The 14,478-nt window shown below is 40.4% G+C and overlaps 3 protein-coding genes across 3 annotated transcripts; 2 read left to right on the top strand and 1 right to left on the bottom strand.

The window, feature by feature from the left end:
* The first annotated feature begins 1,150 nt into the window (after window positions 1-1,150).
* LOC115596412 (glutathione S-transferase 3) lies at window positions 1,151-5,090 on the top strand. Its single transcript, XM_030441496.1, has 7 exons — window positions 1,151-1,284; window positions 1,381-1,500; window positions 1,588-1,639; window positions 1,881-2,013; window positions 2,107-2,242; window positions 2,395-2,520; window positions 4,708-5,090. Exons 2-7 carry the CDS (start codon window positions 1,414-1,416, stop codon window positions 4,840-4,842), a joined length of 669 nt encoding a protein of 222 aa, XP_030297356.1. The 5' UTR covers window positions 1,151-1,284; window positions 1,381-1,413; the 3' UTR covers window positions 4,843-5,090.
* A 4,615-nt stretch (window positions 5,091-9,705) lies between these two features.
* Window positions 9,706-11,445, top strand: LOC115596411 (glutathione S-transferase A4-like). The gene is made up of 7 exons (XM_030441495.1): window positions 9,706-9,810; window positions 9,915-10,035; window positions 10,124-10,175; window positions 10,391-10,523; window positions 10,617-10,752; window positions 10,905-11,030; window positions 11,160-11,445. Exons 2-7 carry the CDS (start codon window positions 9,949-9,951, stop codon window positions 11,295-11,297), a joined length of 672 nt encoding a protein of 223 aa, XP_030297355.1. The 5' UTR covers window positions 9,706-9,810; window positions 9,915-9,948; the 3' UTR covers window positions 11,298-11,445.
* A 617-nt stretch (window positions 11,446-12,062) lies between these two features.
* Window positions 12,063-13,767, bottom strand: tmem14a (transmembrane protein 14A). The gene is made up of 5 exons (XM_030441509.1): window positions 13,690-13,767; window positions 13,173-13,255; window positions 12,961-13,062; window positions 12,778-12,865; window positions 12,063-12,659 (listed from the first exon to the last, which is right to left on the bottom strand). The coding sequence occupies exons 2-5, from the start codon at window positions 13,246-13,248 to the stop codon at window positions 12,617-12,619; spliced, it is 309 nt and encodes a 102-aa protein (XP_030297369.1). The 5' UTR covers window positions 13,249-13,255; window positions 13,690-13,767; the 3' UTR covers window positions 12,063-12,616.
* Between the last annotated feature and the right edge of the window lie 711 nt (window positions 13,768-14,478).

The following is a 14,478-nucleotide window of genomic DNA, read 5'->3' as shown; positions in this document are numbered from 1 at the left end:
GAAAGTTATTGCGATTTCATTATAGAAAGTAAGATGTGACAAACAACTAATTAACATTAATAAATTGTGTCATCCTAATGGTTATCATACAGAATGGTACTTAGACAGCAGCTCATCTTCCTGGGGTCAAAAAGTCAAGTACATCACATTTACAGTACATATATATATGTGTGTGTGTGTGTGTGTGTGCTGTTTTCTCGCTGGCTTTTAACAGTTAAAATGACAAAATCCTCTCAAATAGAGGTCCGTGGACTGTTCTGCTCAATGTGTTTAAAATCAGTTGTGTAATTTGTCCTTCGCAGTTCCACGAGGTGCATCTGACAACTCGTGACCAGTATAAAAAACTCCTCAGTGGTGAGTTGGTTTCAAAAAAAGGTGTTAGAAACTGAAATTGTGTCTCTGACCTGTTTCTCAGTCCCATGTTTACTTTTCAGCTCGGCTTTGCATTTGTCTGTTAACATCAACTTACATTTGATATCACCCGACAGGTGAAAGTCTCCCATTTCTCACGACATTGCTCTCAGGGGTACCTCAGTGTCGTTTTTAGTTTGGATTTTGCCAATTTAACTTTCAATCCATGCCAATTGGGCCACTGTGACAGGCACAGGCTATTCAAATTTAACCAGGAACTATTTTAAGACTGTAGGTCAGTGAGTCAGACAGCTTTTGCAAGTCATTCTTGTGAGGATATTCACGACTGTCATGATTTTATGACCATAATGAAACTCACCGCAATCAACTTTATCATTGTCGTGCTACCCCTAATGTAACTGTGGGCTGTATCTAAACCCTGTCACGGTGTGTGTGTGTTGATTCCTTGTGAATATGAACAGGAATTACACAGTAATAAAATCAATCCGGTGGAAGACAGTCGCATAGATGAGTACCTCATCCAGTGAAAATGAAGTGAGGGGGCGTTGGAGTTAAGGACTGCGGTACATGAATAAAACTATGTAGTATCATGGTGTCGACTTTCTAACTGTTCGCTGCGATATGTCCGATTCACCTGCTGCGTCCATAAACGTAAACTACGACGATGCTTCAGAATAACCAGACACGTATTGAACGCAAACAGGTAGCAGTTAGCTTTTTTCCCATGATGTCTAGCGCTAAAATGTTAATAACTCACTTTTTTATTGGCCGGAATCAGCCAATAGAAATCATCAGACGTCCACCCCGCCTTCAGCAGTTTCTCTGGCGCTCCAGCATTATACAACGACCTGAACCTCACCTTCTCTGTCCACCACACCTGGATTTCTCCACGGAAGTCACAACAGTCCGCAGGTAGGTACCTCTCCAAGTACCTGAAGTCAGTTTCGGCAATGTTGCGTGAATTATAGTATAAAAAAAGAAATTAAAAAATACGTGGTGTGTCTGCAGTTTTACAGATTTAATCTCCAAAATACGTCGGTCATGGCTGGAAAAGTTGTGCTGCACTACTTCAATGGGAGAGGGAAAATGGAGTCAATCCGCTGGCTTTTAACAGTTGCAGAAGTGGAGGTAAGTGAAGAATGGTGATGTCATAGAGGTCCGTGGACTGTTCTGCTCAATGTGTCTTAAATCAGTTGTGTAATTTGTCCTTCGCAGTTCGACGAGGTGCATCTGACAACTCGTGACCAGTATAAAAAACTCCTCAGTGGTGAGTTGGTTTAAAAAGAAAAAAAAAAAGATGTCTGAAGCTTAAATTGTGTCTCTTTCCCAGTCACATGTTTGGTATTCAGCTCGGCTTTGCCCTTTGTTATCTTCAAACTACATGATATCACCTTGCAGGTGAAACTCTCCCATTTGTCACGACCTGCTCCCAGGGATATTGTCCTGAAGGTAAATTAATGGTTGACCACATTATCATTCTGAATTACCTGCTGCTGTTTACTTTGCAGATGGAGATCTCATGTTTCAGCAAGTTCCCATGGTGGAGATTGATGGCATGAAGCTTATTCAGACAAAAGCCATCCTGAACTACATCGCTGAGAAGTACAATCTTCATGGAAAAGATATCAAAGACCGTGTTATGTACGCTCATTTCTTTTACATAGTGTTTTGACTGTATCATGTGATCTTAGTAGGTGAACGTGTCACAGTGTGTGATGGTGCTTTTTCCCTCAGGATCAACATGTACTCAGAGGGACTGGTGGATCTCATGGAGATGATCATGATTTTGCCCTTCACTCCAGATCCAAAACCAAAACTGGACAACATTCAAGCTAAAGCAACTGAGCGCTACCTTCCAGTGTTCGAAAAGGTATCAGTCTGTTTCCTGTGTGAGATGGTGCGGTCTAATAACTGATTCATCTTGCTTACAAACCTGTAAAGATTGGAAATTGAACTGCTGATGATTAAAGATTATTTACATTAGCTGAACGAGAGATTGTGTGTCTTTGACAAACTTGTCAGGTGCTGTCCGGGCAGATCTACCTGGTGGGAGGTAAACTCAGCGTTGCAGATGTGCTGCTGCTTGAATGCACCCTGATGTTGGAGGAGAAATTTACTGGAATCCTGGGCGACTTTCGCAACGTAAAGGTAAACGTGTAAAAGTGATATGTATTTGTACTTATATCGCCCCTTCTGTTCTTAAGAAACCAGAGGCTTGCTGATCCAAAATCGCTGCATTTGATACTCAGGTTACTAAAGCTGAGCAACACATCTCAGATACCTGAAGATGCTGTGGTGGACCAAATTGCTAAGCTAGCTGAAGTCAGGAAGAAGTTGGAGAAAGCACTGGATAAAATCGATGAGGTAGAAAACAGGAGGGCAACGGCGTAATATTCGCATCATGGCAATACCCGAAGGCAGCGAGGGCATTAACCCTGGCTGCCAGGGCTGCTGCAAGTTAGCCTCAAAGGCGGAGCTGTTAAACCCATCGTCCCCTGCTCGGACAGCGGACCCTTTACTTGGTTTAAGATCTCTGACTGTATTGGGTGCAGAACTATGTCATTTTTATGGGCCCGTAGTTGATGTGTTCCCAAATAGTCTACTTTCGTTTGAGGTATTAATAAATAAAAAATGTAAAAAGTACGCTCAAAGATGCATCTAGCACCCTCGCCATGGTGAGGGATAGTTGCTTACACACCTATTGGGTGTATGAGGCCAAAGTCTGACCCCTATGTGTACCTGTTTTTTTGTTTTTTTTGTTTTTTTAGCCTATGGAGCCTCTAGCTGCAATTCTAAGATATTATTACACGGCCCTGCCTAATGCTGTAGAATGCACCATTCACTTAAATGGGCCAATTATTTTCGTATAATTGACCGCTGCTAAGCATATTTGACTGTTGTCAAGGAAAGTGGCCTTTTTGCCTCTGATTCACCTATTTCGTAGCACTCCGCGCTCTAAAATATTTGCTCCGCAAGTAGTCTGGTCACTTATCGCCCCAGCGTCTTCGGTCGCTAAGCGAAGTCAGCTGATCTGTAGTCTGCTTCATATCGGAAAAAACGTACTCCTAGGCCACTAGTATGGATGAGTTTAACATTAACTTTCATATTCTTGGAAAATACGGTGATTTCAACTCTTGGCAAAAGGCTGAGTTGTCGTCACCGGTCAAGAAAAGAAAAAGAGAGGAAAGCAGCGAAGAGGGAGAAGTGAAACGGCGTCGGTTTGGCGAACTATATTTCTCTGCTGAAAAACACTATGAATGGTAACAAATAAATTATAAAAAGACACACTGTGTCAAGTTTTTTTTTTTCGTTTTGGCAAGTAACCGTGTAATAAGCAGGATAATGTATAGAACGGCGGTCAGTCCCTTCATGACGAACTTATTTTCCCGATAGTGACCGCCGTTCTATACATTATCCCTTACTTATGTTGGTATAACAGGAATCACCTTAAATGGCCAACAGCACAAAATGTATCTGTATGCAGACGATGTTTTAATCTAACCTGACTCCCCAAGATAATCAACTGATAGACTTAATTCATAAGTATGGCTCCTTTTCTGGATATAAAATAATTTTTTCTAAGACTGAGGCCATATTATTATTTGGTTATTAAAGTATCTCCATGCTTAAAAGATCTTTATATACTGGTCTCGCTGATTGGAGCCGCAGAGGCATCAAAGTAGTTGGGGACATAGTTCAGGGTGGCTTGATCCTGACATGTCAGCAAGTTAAAAACGAGTTTGGTGTCACCAGTGTTCCAATCCAGAATTTTATCCTGTCCGAGTTAAAAGTGTTCTTTGGGGGACTTGCCATCTCTCCTATAGTGTCTCTGTTGGGGGATAATTTGCAGCTTGAATTCTTGAACAGCTTTATATGATACTTCAAGTAGGACAACTGCGATAAAGTTAAAGGCAAATGGGAATCTGACCAAGGTACTATAATAGAACCAGAGGACCGGGATGCCCAGTATAACCAGCGTCTTAGCATCTAACTCAGCCTGGGAGAGGCAATTTAAGATTTTACATCAACTTTATATTACTCCTGACGCCAGACGCAGAATGAATCCTGCCATGTCAGAATTCTGTATCATTTGTCTGTCTGTTGCTTATTTAATTTCAACATAAAAAGTTTAATTTCTTTTTGTGTTTTAGCTGCCTGTTTTCACCTTGAATTGTTTTGGTGCTATACTTGTCGGTTTTTGTCTTTTTATTTGCTTTGCAAAACTTGTTCGATACAAAATATGTTTGGGAAAAATTGTATAAATAAATAAAATCAGTGTACAAAAATACACATCAGTAATGAATTTCAAGGACAACTTTCTGTGTTTCACTCCAGGCTTTTCAGGGCAGGATGACCGAGATTCCGGCCGTCAACAGGTTCCTGAAGCCAGGCAGCAAGAGGAAGCCACAGCCAGATGATCAGTACGTGAAGACCGTCATGGAGGTGTTTGACATCAAATCACTGCCTTGAGCTCTGTAAAAGTTACGGTACATTCCTCACATCAGCAGTGTGAATGATTCATAGAACAAATACAACCCGTGCAACAGGTTTTCCAGTCATGTTTACCAATTATATTTGCAGGTTTATGTTGAGATGAAAAGTGCACTAACCATCCTGAAATAACAAATGCTTTTAGTATGACAAGAATCTATGTAATCTTTTATAACATTAAATGGATGGAAGCCTCTACTAAATAAAGTGTCTGTTTTTAACAAACATCTGAGAAGCTGCTGTGTTTCTGTTTTGTCTTGTTTATTTCTCAGCCTTAAAGGAGAACTTCGGTCGATTTAAACATGCAGCTTCATTGCTCAAGCTACCCTTGACTTGCCAGTACCGAAGACGCGAACACATTTGGTCCAACCATTAAAGAGCTCCATGGACGGAGATTTAGCGTTTACAGCTAACAGCATGGGGTCAGAACTTTACACTATGTTTTAAGCGTCTTAACATGCTCCACATCTCACACCAAAAGTTATGCAACATTAGCAGACACCTTACAACACAGCACTGTAGCGTGTATGACTCAAAATGAATAAAAAAGTAGTTAAAACAGTGTGTTTGTGCAAGCAGCTACTTACCTGTTTGTTGACATCCGCGTCTTCCGGTAGCTAGACCAAACTAGTCAATCCGTCGAGCGTGCACTTACTCCCTCACTGGCGGAGACGGAAACATAATCCAGCATTTTCATGTTTATGTTCATAATGTACATGTCCATGTGACAGCCTGTCATGAGCCATGAGCCTTACAATAGCCTGTTTAGCCTGTTAAGTGCACACTCGATGGATATGCTAGTTTGGTCTAGCTACCGGAAAACACACGGATGTCAACAAACAGGTAAGTAGCTCCTTGCACAAACGCACTGTTTTAACTACTTTTTTATTCATTTTGAGTCATACACGCTACAGTGCTGTGTGCTAAGGTGTCTGCTGTTGTTGCATAACATTCGGTGTGAGATGTGGAGCATGTTAAGACGCTTAAATCACAGTGTAAAGTTCTGACCCCATGCTGTTAGCTGTCAATGCTAAGTCTCCATTCACGGAGCTCTGTAATGGTTGGACCAAATGTGTTCACGTCTTCGGTACTGGCAAGTCAAGGGTAGCTTGAGCAATGAAGCTGCATGTTTAAATTGACCGAAGTTCTCCTTTAATTTTCGACTTTCAAGGGGAACACAGGCTGTATTTAAACCCTGTCACTGTGTGTGTGTTGTGTCTAGAGAGAGCTCCTTGTGACCAAAATGCAGACCTGTTTTAATAAATCTGTCAATGCAGAGGTAAAAAGTGTGCAGGAACTGACTCTTTCTCTGGGATCAGGGTTGTGCATTGAGGAACAGAAAGCTCTTCGTGCGGTCAGCGCAACTCCTCCAGTCACACCATGATGAGCAGCAGCAGCCGAAACACCATCAACAAACTGTGGGGAAGAGGGAGCAAATCAAAACTAATTAAGTCAGCAAGGGGAAAAGTGTTATTTCACAATCCTTGAGTTGCTCAATAAATATTTCTGCATGTGGATCATGTTCGACTCTGACCTCAGCCTTGACATCAGGCCAGCAGGCAACTGAAGATCAGCACAGTACATTGGGCTTAGCCATACTCGATGAGATCTTGATGTCCTTTTAGTCACTGGAGATGTTGTATTCCCCATAAGCAGATAACCAAACCAGCCATCAGGGACATCACACTTCCTACAAGAAAACAGAGACATAGAATCATGAATCACGTGGTAGTGAATTCACTTTGGTCAGGCTTTCTGCCAAAATAAGTTCATGAGGTCATCAAGAGTCGATTTTTGACCTTTTCTCTTGTATCCCATAAATCCTCCAAGGGCGATGGCTGCAGCATAGCCGAATCCAATCCAGTCCACGGCCATCACGAAGCTGTCAGGTGTTATTGTCATTCAAGTTGAACTAAGACTTTAATTTCTAAAAACATTTAGAAAACTCCCAAGTGAAGCAAGTAAGCATAGCAGTTCACTCTTCAGGAAATACGGCATTGTCTCAACCTTGGCCAGATTGAGTGTGATTTATAAAGTGCCAGTATAATTAAACTTTCCACTGGGTACTGATGTGTTCAACTTTTGTAGTTTTCCACACAACACAAAAATGTTACAATATTACCCATCACCCATCCTCCCACGTGTGGCCAGCAGCTGCACCACAGTGAGCACAGCAGCTCTGGTAGATTCTGAGCAGCTACATTAATCTGGTAGAGATTAATCTTTCAGTAGCAGTTCTGATGTTATGAGTGAAAGTTGTTGCCATTTCATTATACTAAAGTGAGACGTGACAAACAACTTGTTAACAGTAATATATAGTGTCATCCTAATGGTTATCATACATACAGTATGGTATTTAGACACCAGCTCGTACATCACATTTATAGTACACCTCCTAATATTTGTGTTACACAATGTTCAGGCATGTACAAGTCAAACTGTGTTACAACAAAAACATATTTATCAAATCTTCTTCAAACACTAATTTCTAACTCTGTTGGGGAGGATTAGTTACAATAATCAGGCTCATCTGATGCTAGTAACACATGAATAAGAACAAGACCAGAGAACTGCTCAGCTGCTGAGTACAGTGTTTTTTTGAGTCAGAATTTGCAATGAGATCGGCATGATAAAAGAGCAGGCGTTTTGGACAAGGTAACATAATGTGACCATCACCTGAAGTTCTGATAAAACGACTGTGAAGGTTACTACACTTGATAGCGGTGTGCGTAACAATCAATAAAGAAAATAAGAGATGAGAAGGATAAAGGCTCACACTTCACTTGTCAATTAAAATATGCACTAAGAGGACTTGGGATAGCAATAGAGATTCATTCATTCAGTAAGACGGCTTAATCAATACTCATTATCATTATATGAGGACATCTATTAAAAACTGACCTAAAAAGTTGAAAATAGAGCTAGTTCAAATTAAAAAAAAAAAAAATGGACTGAGGTCCGTGTCTCCTAATATCTTATTGATTCTGTCATCTTCAGGGTTAATTGGTGATACATTACATTTACAGCATTAGTGTTAAAGAAACACTCAGCAATAAAACTACTGAGTATGTAGGTTTACATTTCATACCTTCTGAGAAAGAGCTCACCAAGTGCATTTGTTTAAGTAGTTAAGTAAAAACTGAAGTACTTGTACTTAAGTTTGTGAATAACTGAAGTGTTACGAGTTTCTTTAATGGTTGAACAAATTCTCCTGTTTCTTAAACCAAATTTTAAGCTCATAAAAAGTTACCCTTTCAGAGATATGTACCTCTCAGAGGAGAGCCCATGCTATGAACATAGGCTGACTTTATATTAATTAAGGTGTTGCTGTGGGTTAAACCACCCGACAGTATCAAATGCGGTTAAAATTACTCAAACTTGAACATTACAGCAGGAAAAAACACAACATGCAAATTGATCCAGCAGTTTCAGATTGTTTTTGGAAAGAAAAAAACCTGACCTGTTAGGACTTATCAACCTCAGTCACTAATACAACATTTCACAAGTAAAAAAAACACTGATATGTTAGTCTGGAAGTAAAAAAAAAAAAAACATGCGTGTGCCATGTAAACCTTGTTACCATGGAGTCAACCCAAGATGTTTATTGTCAATCCGGCTGCGCGAGTACACTCATGGGAAATTCTTATGCTTAGAGACTTCATTAGAGAAACAGTGAATAGCAGATTAGAAAATCAAATGTATCAGATAAATTATAATAATAAATAAATAAAACAAAAACCGAGTATACAGAATAGAAATGTGGACAGCAGCAGGGATAAGGTGTCGGTGTGTATATCTACCTTCACATGTCTGTACATGAGACCATGCAAAGACAATAATATAAACAGCAATAAAGCAGAAGGCATTAAAAACAGCCACAAAACTGATGAAAGAGTACTGATGGACTGAAGAGGGGCAGCAGCTATGGTGCATCAGGCCACACTTATTAACTTCTCTACATAAAACATACTATTTTTTTTTATTTATTTTTTTTGACATGCCAAGTTTGAAAATATTCTAGAGAAAAGATCTACTACATATTCTTAATCATAAATATGTTGTAGATGAACAGGAGTGACACAAGAATCAAAACATTCAGAGGGAATACAGTCAGAACACAGATTAGATCAGGCTGAACAAGACCGAGAATCGACTTTTCTTTCCTCATAGAAATGAGTAAATATGATTATGAATATAAATATGAATGTAAACACGTAGCAAATAAATGAAGACTGAGATTTGAAAAAGGAAGGCAGACTGCCACGTGCAGCGCCGCATTTGGATGTGTCTGACGCTTGGAGCTTAACTTCCCTACGTTTCTCCTACAAATGGGCCTTGAGCTTGTTTGGAGGTTCTAGCAGGGGAGCGCAGCTACTGGTACACCGATGGATGGTCGTCCGCCGGGGGGACCTCGTCCTCTTCCACCGAGCGCGGGGCTTCGGGAGGGACACACATGGAGCGGTGAGGGAGGAAGGGGACACCCGCCTAGCCAGCCAGATCAGCCGAATCAACCCTAGCGATCAATGGGGTGACAGATGTCGCAGCCAGATCACCCTCACATCCAACGCTTGAAAGAGAGGCGGGGCGAATATATAGTGCAGAACAAAACAACTACTTCGTGTCATGGTGTCGACTTTCTAACTGTTCGCTGGGATGTATACACTGAACCTGGTGCGTTTATTTACGTAAACTACGTCGATAATTCAAGACTTACCAAAAATGTTTGGAACGAAAACAGGCAGCAGTTAGCTTTTTTCCCATGATGTCTAGCGCTAAAATGTTAATGACTGGCTTTTCTATTGGCCGGAATCAGCCAATAGAAATCATCAGACGTCCACCCCGCCTTCAGCAGTTTCTCTGGCGCTCCAGCATTATACAACGACCTGAACCTCACCTTCTCTGTCCACCACACCTGGATTTCTCCACGGCAGTCACAACAGTCCACAGGTAGGTACCTCTCCAAATACCTGAAGTCAGCTTTGATAGTGTTGCGTAAATTATAGTAAAAAAAAAAACAAAAAAAAAAACAGGCGGTGTTTTCTCTTTTGCAGTTTCACAGATTTAATCTCCAAAATACCTCTTGTCATGGCTGGAAAAGTTGTGCTGCACTACGTAAATGGGAGAGGGAGAATGGAGTCAATCCGCTGGCTTTTAACAGTTGCAGAAGTGGATGTAAGTGAAGAGTGGTGATGTCATAGAGGTCCGTTGACTGTTCTGCTCGATGTGTCTTAAATCATTTTGTGCAATTTGTCATTCGCAGTTTGACGAGGTGCATCTGACAACTCGTGACCAGTATAAAAAACTCCTCAGTGGTGAGTTGGTTTAAAAAGGAAAAGGTGCCTGAAACTGAAATTGTGTCTCTGACCTGTTTCCCAGTCACATGTTAAGTATTCAGCTCGGCTTTGCCCTTTGTCTGTTATCTTCAACCCACATATGATGTTGCTGCTTCCAGGGATATTGTCCTGAAGGTAAATTAATGGTTGACCACATTATCATTCTGAATTACCTGCTGCTATTTACTTTGCAGATGGACATCTCATGTTTCAGCAGATTCCCTTGGTGGAGATTGATGGCATGAAGCTTATTCAGACAAAAGCCATCCTGAACTACATCGCTGAGAAGTACAATCTTCATGGAAAAGATCTCAAAGACCGTGTTATGTACGCTCATTTCTTTTACGCAGTGTTTTGACTATATCATGTGATCTTAGTAGGTGAGCGTGTCACAGTGTGTGATGGTGCTTTTTCCCTCAGGATCAACATGTACTCAGAGGGACTGATGGATCTCATGGAGATGATCATGCTGTTGCCATTCACTAAAGATCCAAAACCAAAACTGGACAACATTCAAGCTAAAGCAACTGAGCGCTACCTTCCAGTGTTCGAAAAGGTATCAGTCTGTTTCCTGTGTGAGATGGTGCGGTCTAATAACTGATTCATCTTGTTTACAAACTTGTAAAGATTTGAAATTGAACTGCTGATAATTAAAGATTATTTACATTAGCTGAACGAGAGATTGTGTGTCTTTGACAAACTTGTCAGGTGCTGTCCGGGCAGATCTACCTGGTGGGAGGTAAACTCAGCGTTGCAGACGTGCTGCTGCTTGAATGCACCCTGATGTTGGAGGAGATATTTGTTGGAATCCTCGGCGGGTTTCCCAACGTTAAGGTAGACGTGTAAATCATTCCCATTGTGTTTTTTTTTAAATGACATTTTAACAATAAAATCAGTGTACCAAAATACACATCCAGTACTGAAGATTCTGCTTTGAGGATAACTTTCTGTGTTTCACTCCAGGCTTTTCAGGGCAGGATGACCATGATTCCCGCCATCGACAGCTTCCTGAAGCCAGGCAGCAAGAGGAAGCCGAAGCCAGATGATCAGTACGTGAAGAGCGTCATGGAGGTGTTTGACTTAAAATCCCTCCCTTTTTAAAAGTTCTGGCACAGGCAGTGTGAATGATTCATAACAGTACATTTGCAGGTTTGAAAGTATGAAAGGAATATATGTTTAACTTTTTTAACATCAAATGGATGTTTTAATGGAAGCTTCTACTAAATAAAGTGTCTATTTTTAACAAACATTGGAGAAGTTGCTGTGTTTTTGTTTTGTCTTGTTTATTTCTTAGCTTTGATTTGGACTTTCAAAGGCAACACAGTGCATCCTGTTCTCTTTTTTGGGGTTCCAGAGAATCAAATGTGAAAAAGAGTCGAGCCCCACACACAGTTTTCACCTCTGCACAGATAGGTTTATTAAAAGTGGTCGAAGTTTGGGTCACAAAGAGTTTTCTGAAGATATAACACTCACACAGTGACAGTGTTTCTACCCATTTCTCGTGTAAATAATACTTTAAAGTAAAATGTTTTCTCCCTGGTGTTAGGGATAATAAATATTGTCTGATGTCGACAGTTCATGGGGATCTTTATTGGTGAGCTGTTGCATGTGACTGTGTAATGTAGCATGGGAGGATATTAAAATGTATGTAACGACTGTCCGGTCCAACACGATATCTATACAAGATATTAACCTGAAAATTGCGTGTGTTGTGTCCAGAGAGAGCTCTTTGTGACCAAAATGCCAACCTATTTTAATAAATCTATCAACGCAGAGGTGAAAAGTGTGTGCAGGAATGTACTCTTTCACTGGAATCAGAATTTGGACTTTAACCCCATCTTGTATAACAACAAACAAAAAAACGCGTTATTGTAAGAATCGGATTCATTTATTCAGTTTTGTTAATATTACAAAAATGACACAGTATCTTCAATCTTTAGTGTGTGAGCAGTCAAGAATACAAATCTTAGTCATCAAACTTGTTCCTTTTTTGAGTCATTTGAACATTTCAGCTTAATCACATTGACAGCGTAGCAGCCTGCAAAACTGATGTTGTAGTGTACACTGTAAACCCCTGCCAAGACAAACAAAAGCACCCACAAAGCTCATGTAGTGAGTAAGTAAACATGTGGTAATAATAATTAATCTCAAATTATGAGATCAATGTTCATTCAAATGCTCACATACACAAAAAAAAAGCCCCCAGCTCGATTCACCTAAACAGAATCACTGTACCTGGATTAGTAGTTGATGTTTAATCCGTTGAGCTTTTGTCAGCTTTGGGTCACATGAACATTAAGTTACCACAGAACAGAAGCTCTGTTATGTGAACTGGGAACTGGGAATGATGTCTCCTTTAAAACAAGGGTTGTGCATTAAGGAACAGAAAGCTCTTCGTGTGGTCAGCGCAACTCCTCCAGTCACACCATGACGAGCAGCAGCAGCCGAAACACCATCAACAAACTGTGGGGAAGAGGGAGCAAATCAAAACTAATTAAGTCTGCAAGGGGAAAAGTGCGATTTCACAATCCTTGAGTTGCTCAATACACATTTCTGCATGTGGATCACGTTCGACTCTGACCTTAGCCCTGACATCAGGCCAGCAGGCATTAATTTCCCAGACTTTTTGTATCTCATTCCCATTACAAGTGAAAGGAGTCCCGCGGCCACTGGGAGAAGGAAAAAACATGAAATTATACTGGCTGGATGTTTCCAGAAATTTCTCAGAAGATCAGCACAGTACATTGGGCTTAGCCATACTCACTCAATGAGATCTTGATGTCCTTTGAGTCATTGGAGATGTTGTATGCCCCATAAGCCGATAACCCGCCAAAAACCAAACCAGCCATCAGGGACATCACACTTCCTACAAGAAAACAGAGACATAGGATCATGAATCAGGTGGTAGTGAATTCACTTTAGTTGGGCTTTCTGCCTAAATAAGTTAATGAGGTCATCAAAGGGTCAATTTTTGACCTTTTCTCTTGTATCCCATAAATCCTCCAAGGGCGATGGCTGCAGCATAGCCGAATCCAATCCAGTCCACGGCCATCACGAAGCTGTGAAAAGACATAAAAGACAAGTTCAACTAAGACTTTAGAAAACTCCTAAGTGAAGCAAGTATAGTAGTTCACTATTCAGGAAATTAAGCATTGCCTCATTTTAAGTAGCTTGAAAAAAACAGTGAATAAAATGTGTTCTTTAAACAACCAGCCTAGCCAATTACATTTTAAAACCAAGCTCGTAACTTTTTAGCACAGTTACACTTTGACAGCTACAATCATGTTGTCGTGTTTAGCAGCAATAACTCTGACAGAGCTCTAGATGTCGCTGTGGGACCTTTAAAGACTGATACATACAGCAACAAAATGGGAAGCGTACAGATAAATACATGTACACAAATATTCACACTAGTAATTTACTTCATGTGAAGTACATGTTGTTACCAATTAATAGCACACTGCTCGTTAATTCACCTTGGTTTAATACGTACCTTGAGTCTAAACAAATGCGCAGCAGCACTCAGAAACGTTGATTTGTGACTGCACTTCCTTGTTACTGCCCTAAAATCATAACACGCATGCGCGGGTTTGGTTCGTGCTACGTTCGCTTACACTAAATAAAGTGGGAAAGTAGTATTTCAGGATTTGACTCAAATAGTTTTATCCCCGAGAGTATTTTTTTGGTCTTTATCTCAATAAGTACGGACAGGTCTTTGAATTGAGTCTAATAATTCTCAGATAAATCATTTTGTAAAATGACTGTCTCCACTGGCTAATATGTGTTTCAGAGAGCCACAAAAGCCACTGAAGAAATGGCACAGAAACTCTGACACATGCATTTCAGTTTCTTCTGTACCACAACATATTTTAGACATTACACATAAAACCTAGGGAGATGTAGTATTATGTGAACTTAGTTGTACTGGATGGTCTGTGTTCATGCGACTGCACAAATGCTACCATGTGTCTGCTGTATCCACTGTACTTAATGTGGTTGTGGAGGTGACGATAAGGACAGAGAGCATTAAGTCAGATGTGGAGGTGGGTGATTGATATGGACACAACAACAAATTTATTTGTGACCATCATCTGTGTCCTCTGGCAATTTAAGCCCTTAGACCTGCAGGACTTCCGTCAAAATTCTTGATTTAATCATGTCTTTTGTCAACATGAAAAAAAGTTCAGACTGAATTTAAGTAAAACCTGAAATTGTGTATAATGCATCCAAAATGTTTCATTTGATCTGATCGTGCATTACAATAATGGCACTTTGGGTTAGC

Source organism: Sparus aurata, chromosome 15 (genome assembly GCF_900880675.1).
Source record: "Sparus aurata chromosome 15, fSpaAur1.1, whole genome shotgun sequence".
In the NCBI taxonomy this organism is placed as follows: Eukaryota; Metazoa; Chordata; class Actinopteri; order Spariformes; family Sparidae; genus Sparus; species Sparus aurata.
The sequence above is the reverse complement of the archived record's forward strand: the minus strand, read 5'-3'. Positions and strand labels throughout refer to the sequence as shown.

Coding starts and splice junctions, on each gene's coding strand:
- LOC115596412 (XM_030441496.1), top strand. CDS start 1,414: ATGGCTGGAAAAGTTGTGCTGCACTACTTCAATGGGAGAGGGAAAATG. Junction 1,501..1,587: donor TAACAGTTGCAGAAGTGGAG/GTAAGTGAAGAA, acceptor TGTCCTTCGCAG/TTCGACGAGGTGCATCTGAC. Junction 2,014..2,106: donor GATATCAAAGACCGTGTTAT/GTACGCTCATTT, acceptor TTTTTCCCTCAG/GATCAACATGTACTCAGAGG.
- LOC115596411 (XM_030441495.1), top strand. CDS start 9,949: ATGGCTGGAAAAGTTGTGCTGCACTACGTAAATGGGAGAGGGAGAATG. Junction 10,036..10,123: donor TAACAGTTGCAGAAGTGGAT/GTAAGTGAAGAG, acceptor TGTCATTCGCAG/TTTGACGAGGTGCATCTGAC. Junction 11,031..11,159: donor GCGGGTTTCCCAACGTTAAG/GTAGACGTGTAA, acceptor GTTTCACTCCAG/GCTTTTCAGGGCAGGATGAC.
- tmem14a (XM_030441509.1), bottom strand. CDS start 13,248: ATGGCCGTGGACTGGATTGGATTCGGCTATGCTGCAGCCATCGCCCTT. Junction 13,063..13,172: donor TATGGGATACAAGAGAAAAG/GTCAAAAATTGA, acceptor GTTTTCTTGTAG/GAAGTGTGATGTCCCTGATG. Junction 12,660..12,777: donor GGCCTGATGTCAGGGCTAAG/GTCAGAGTCGAA, acceptor TCTTCCCCACAG/TTTGTTGATGGTGTTTCGGC.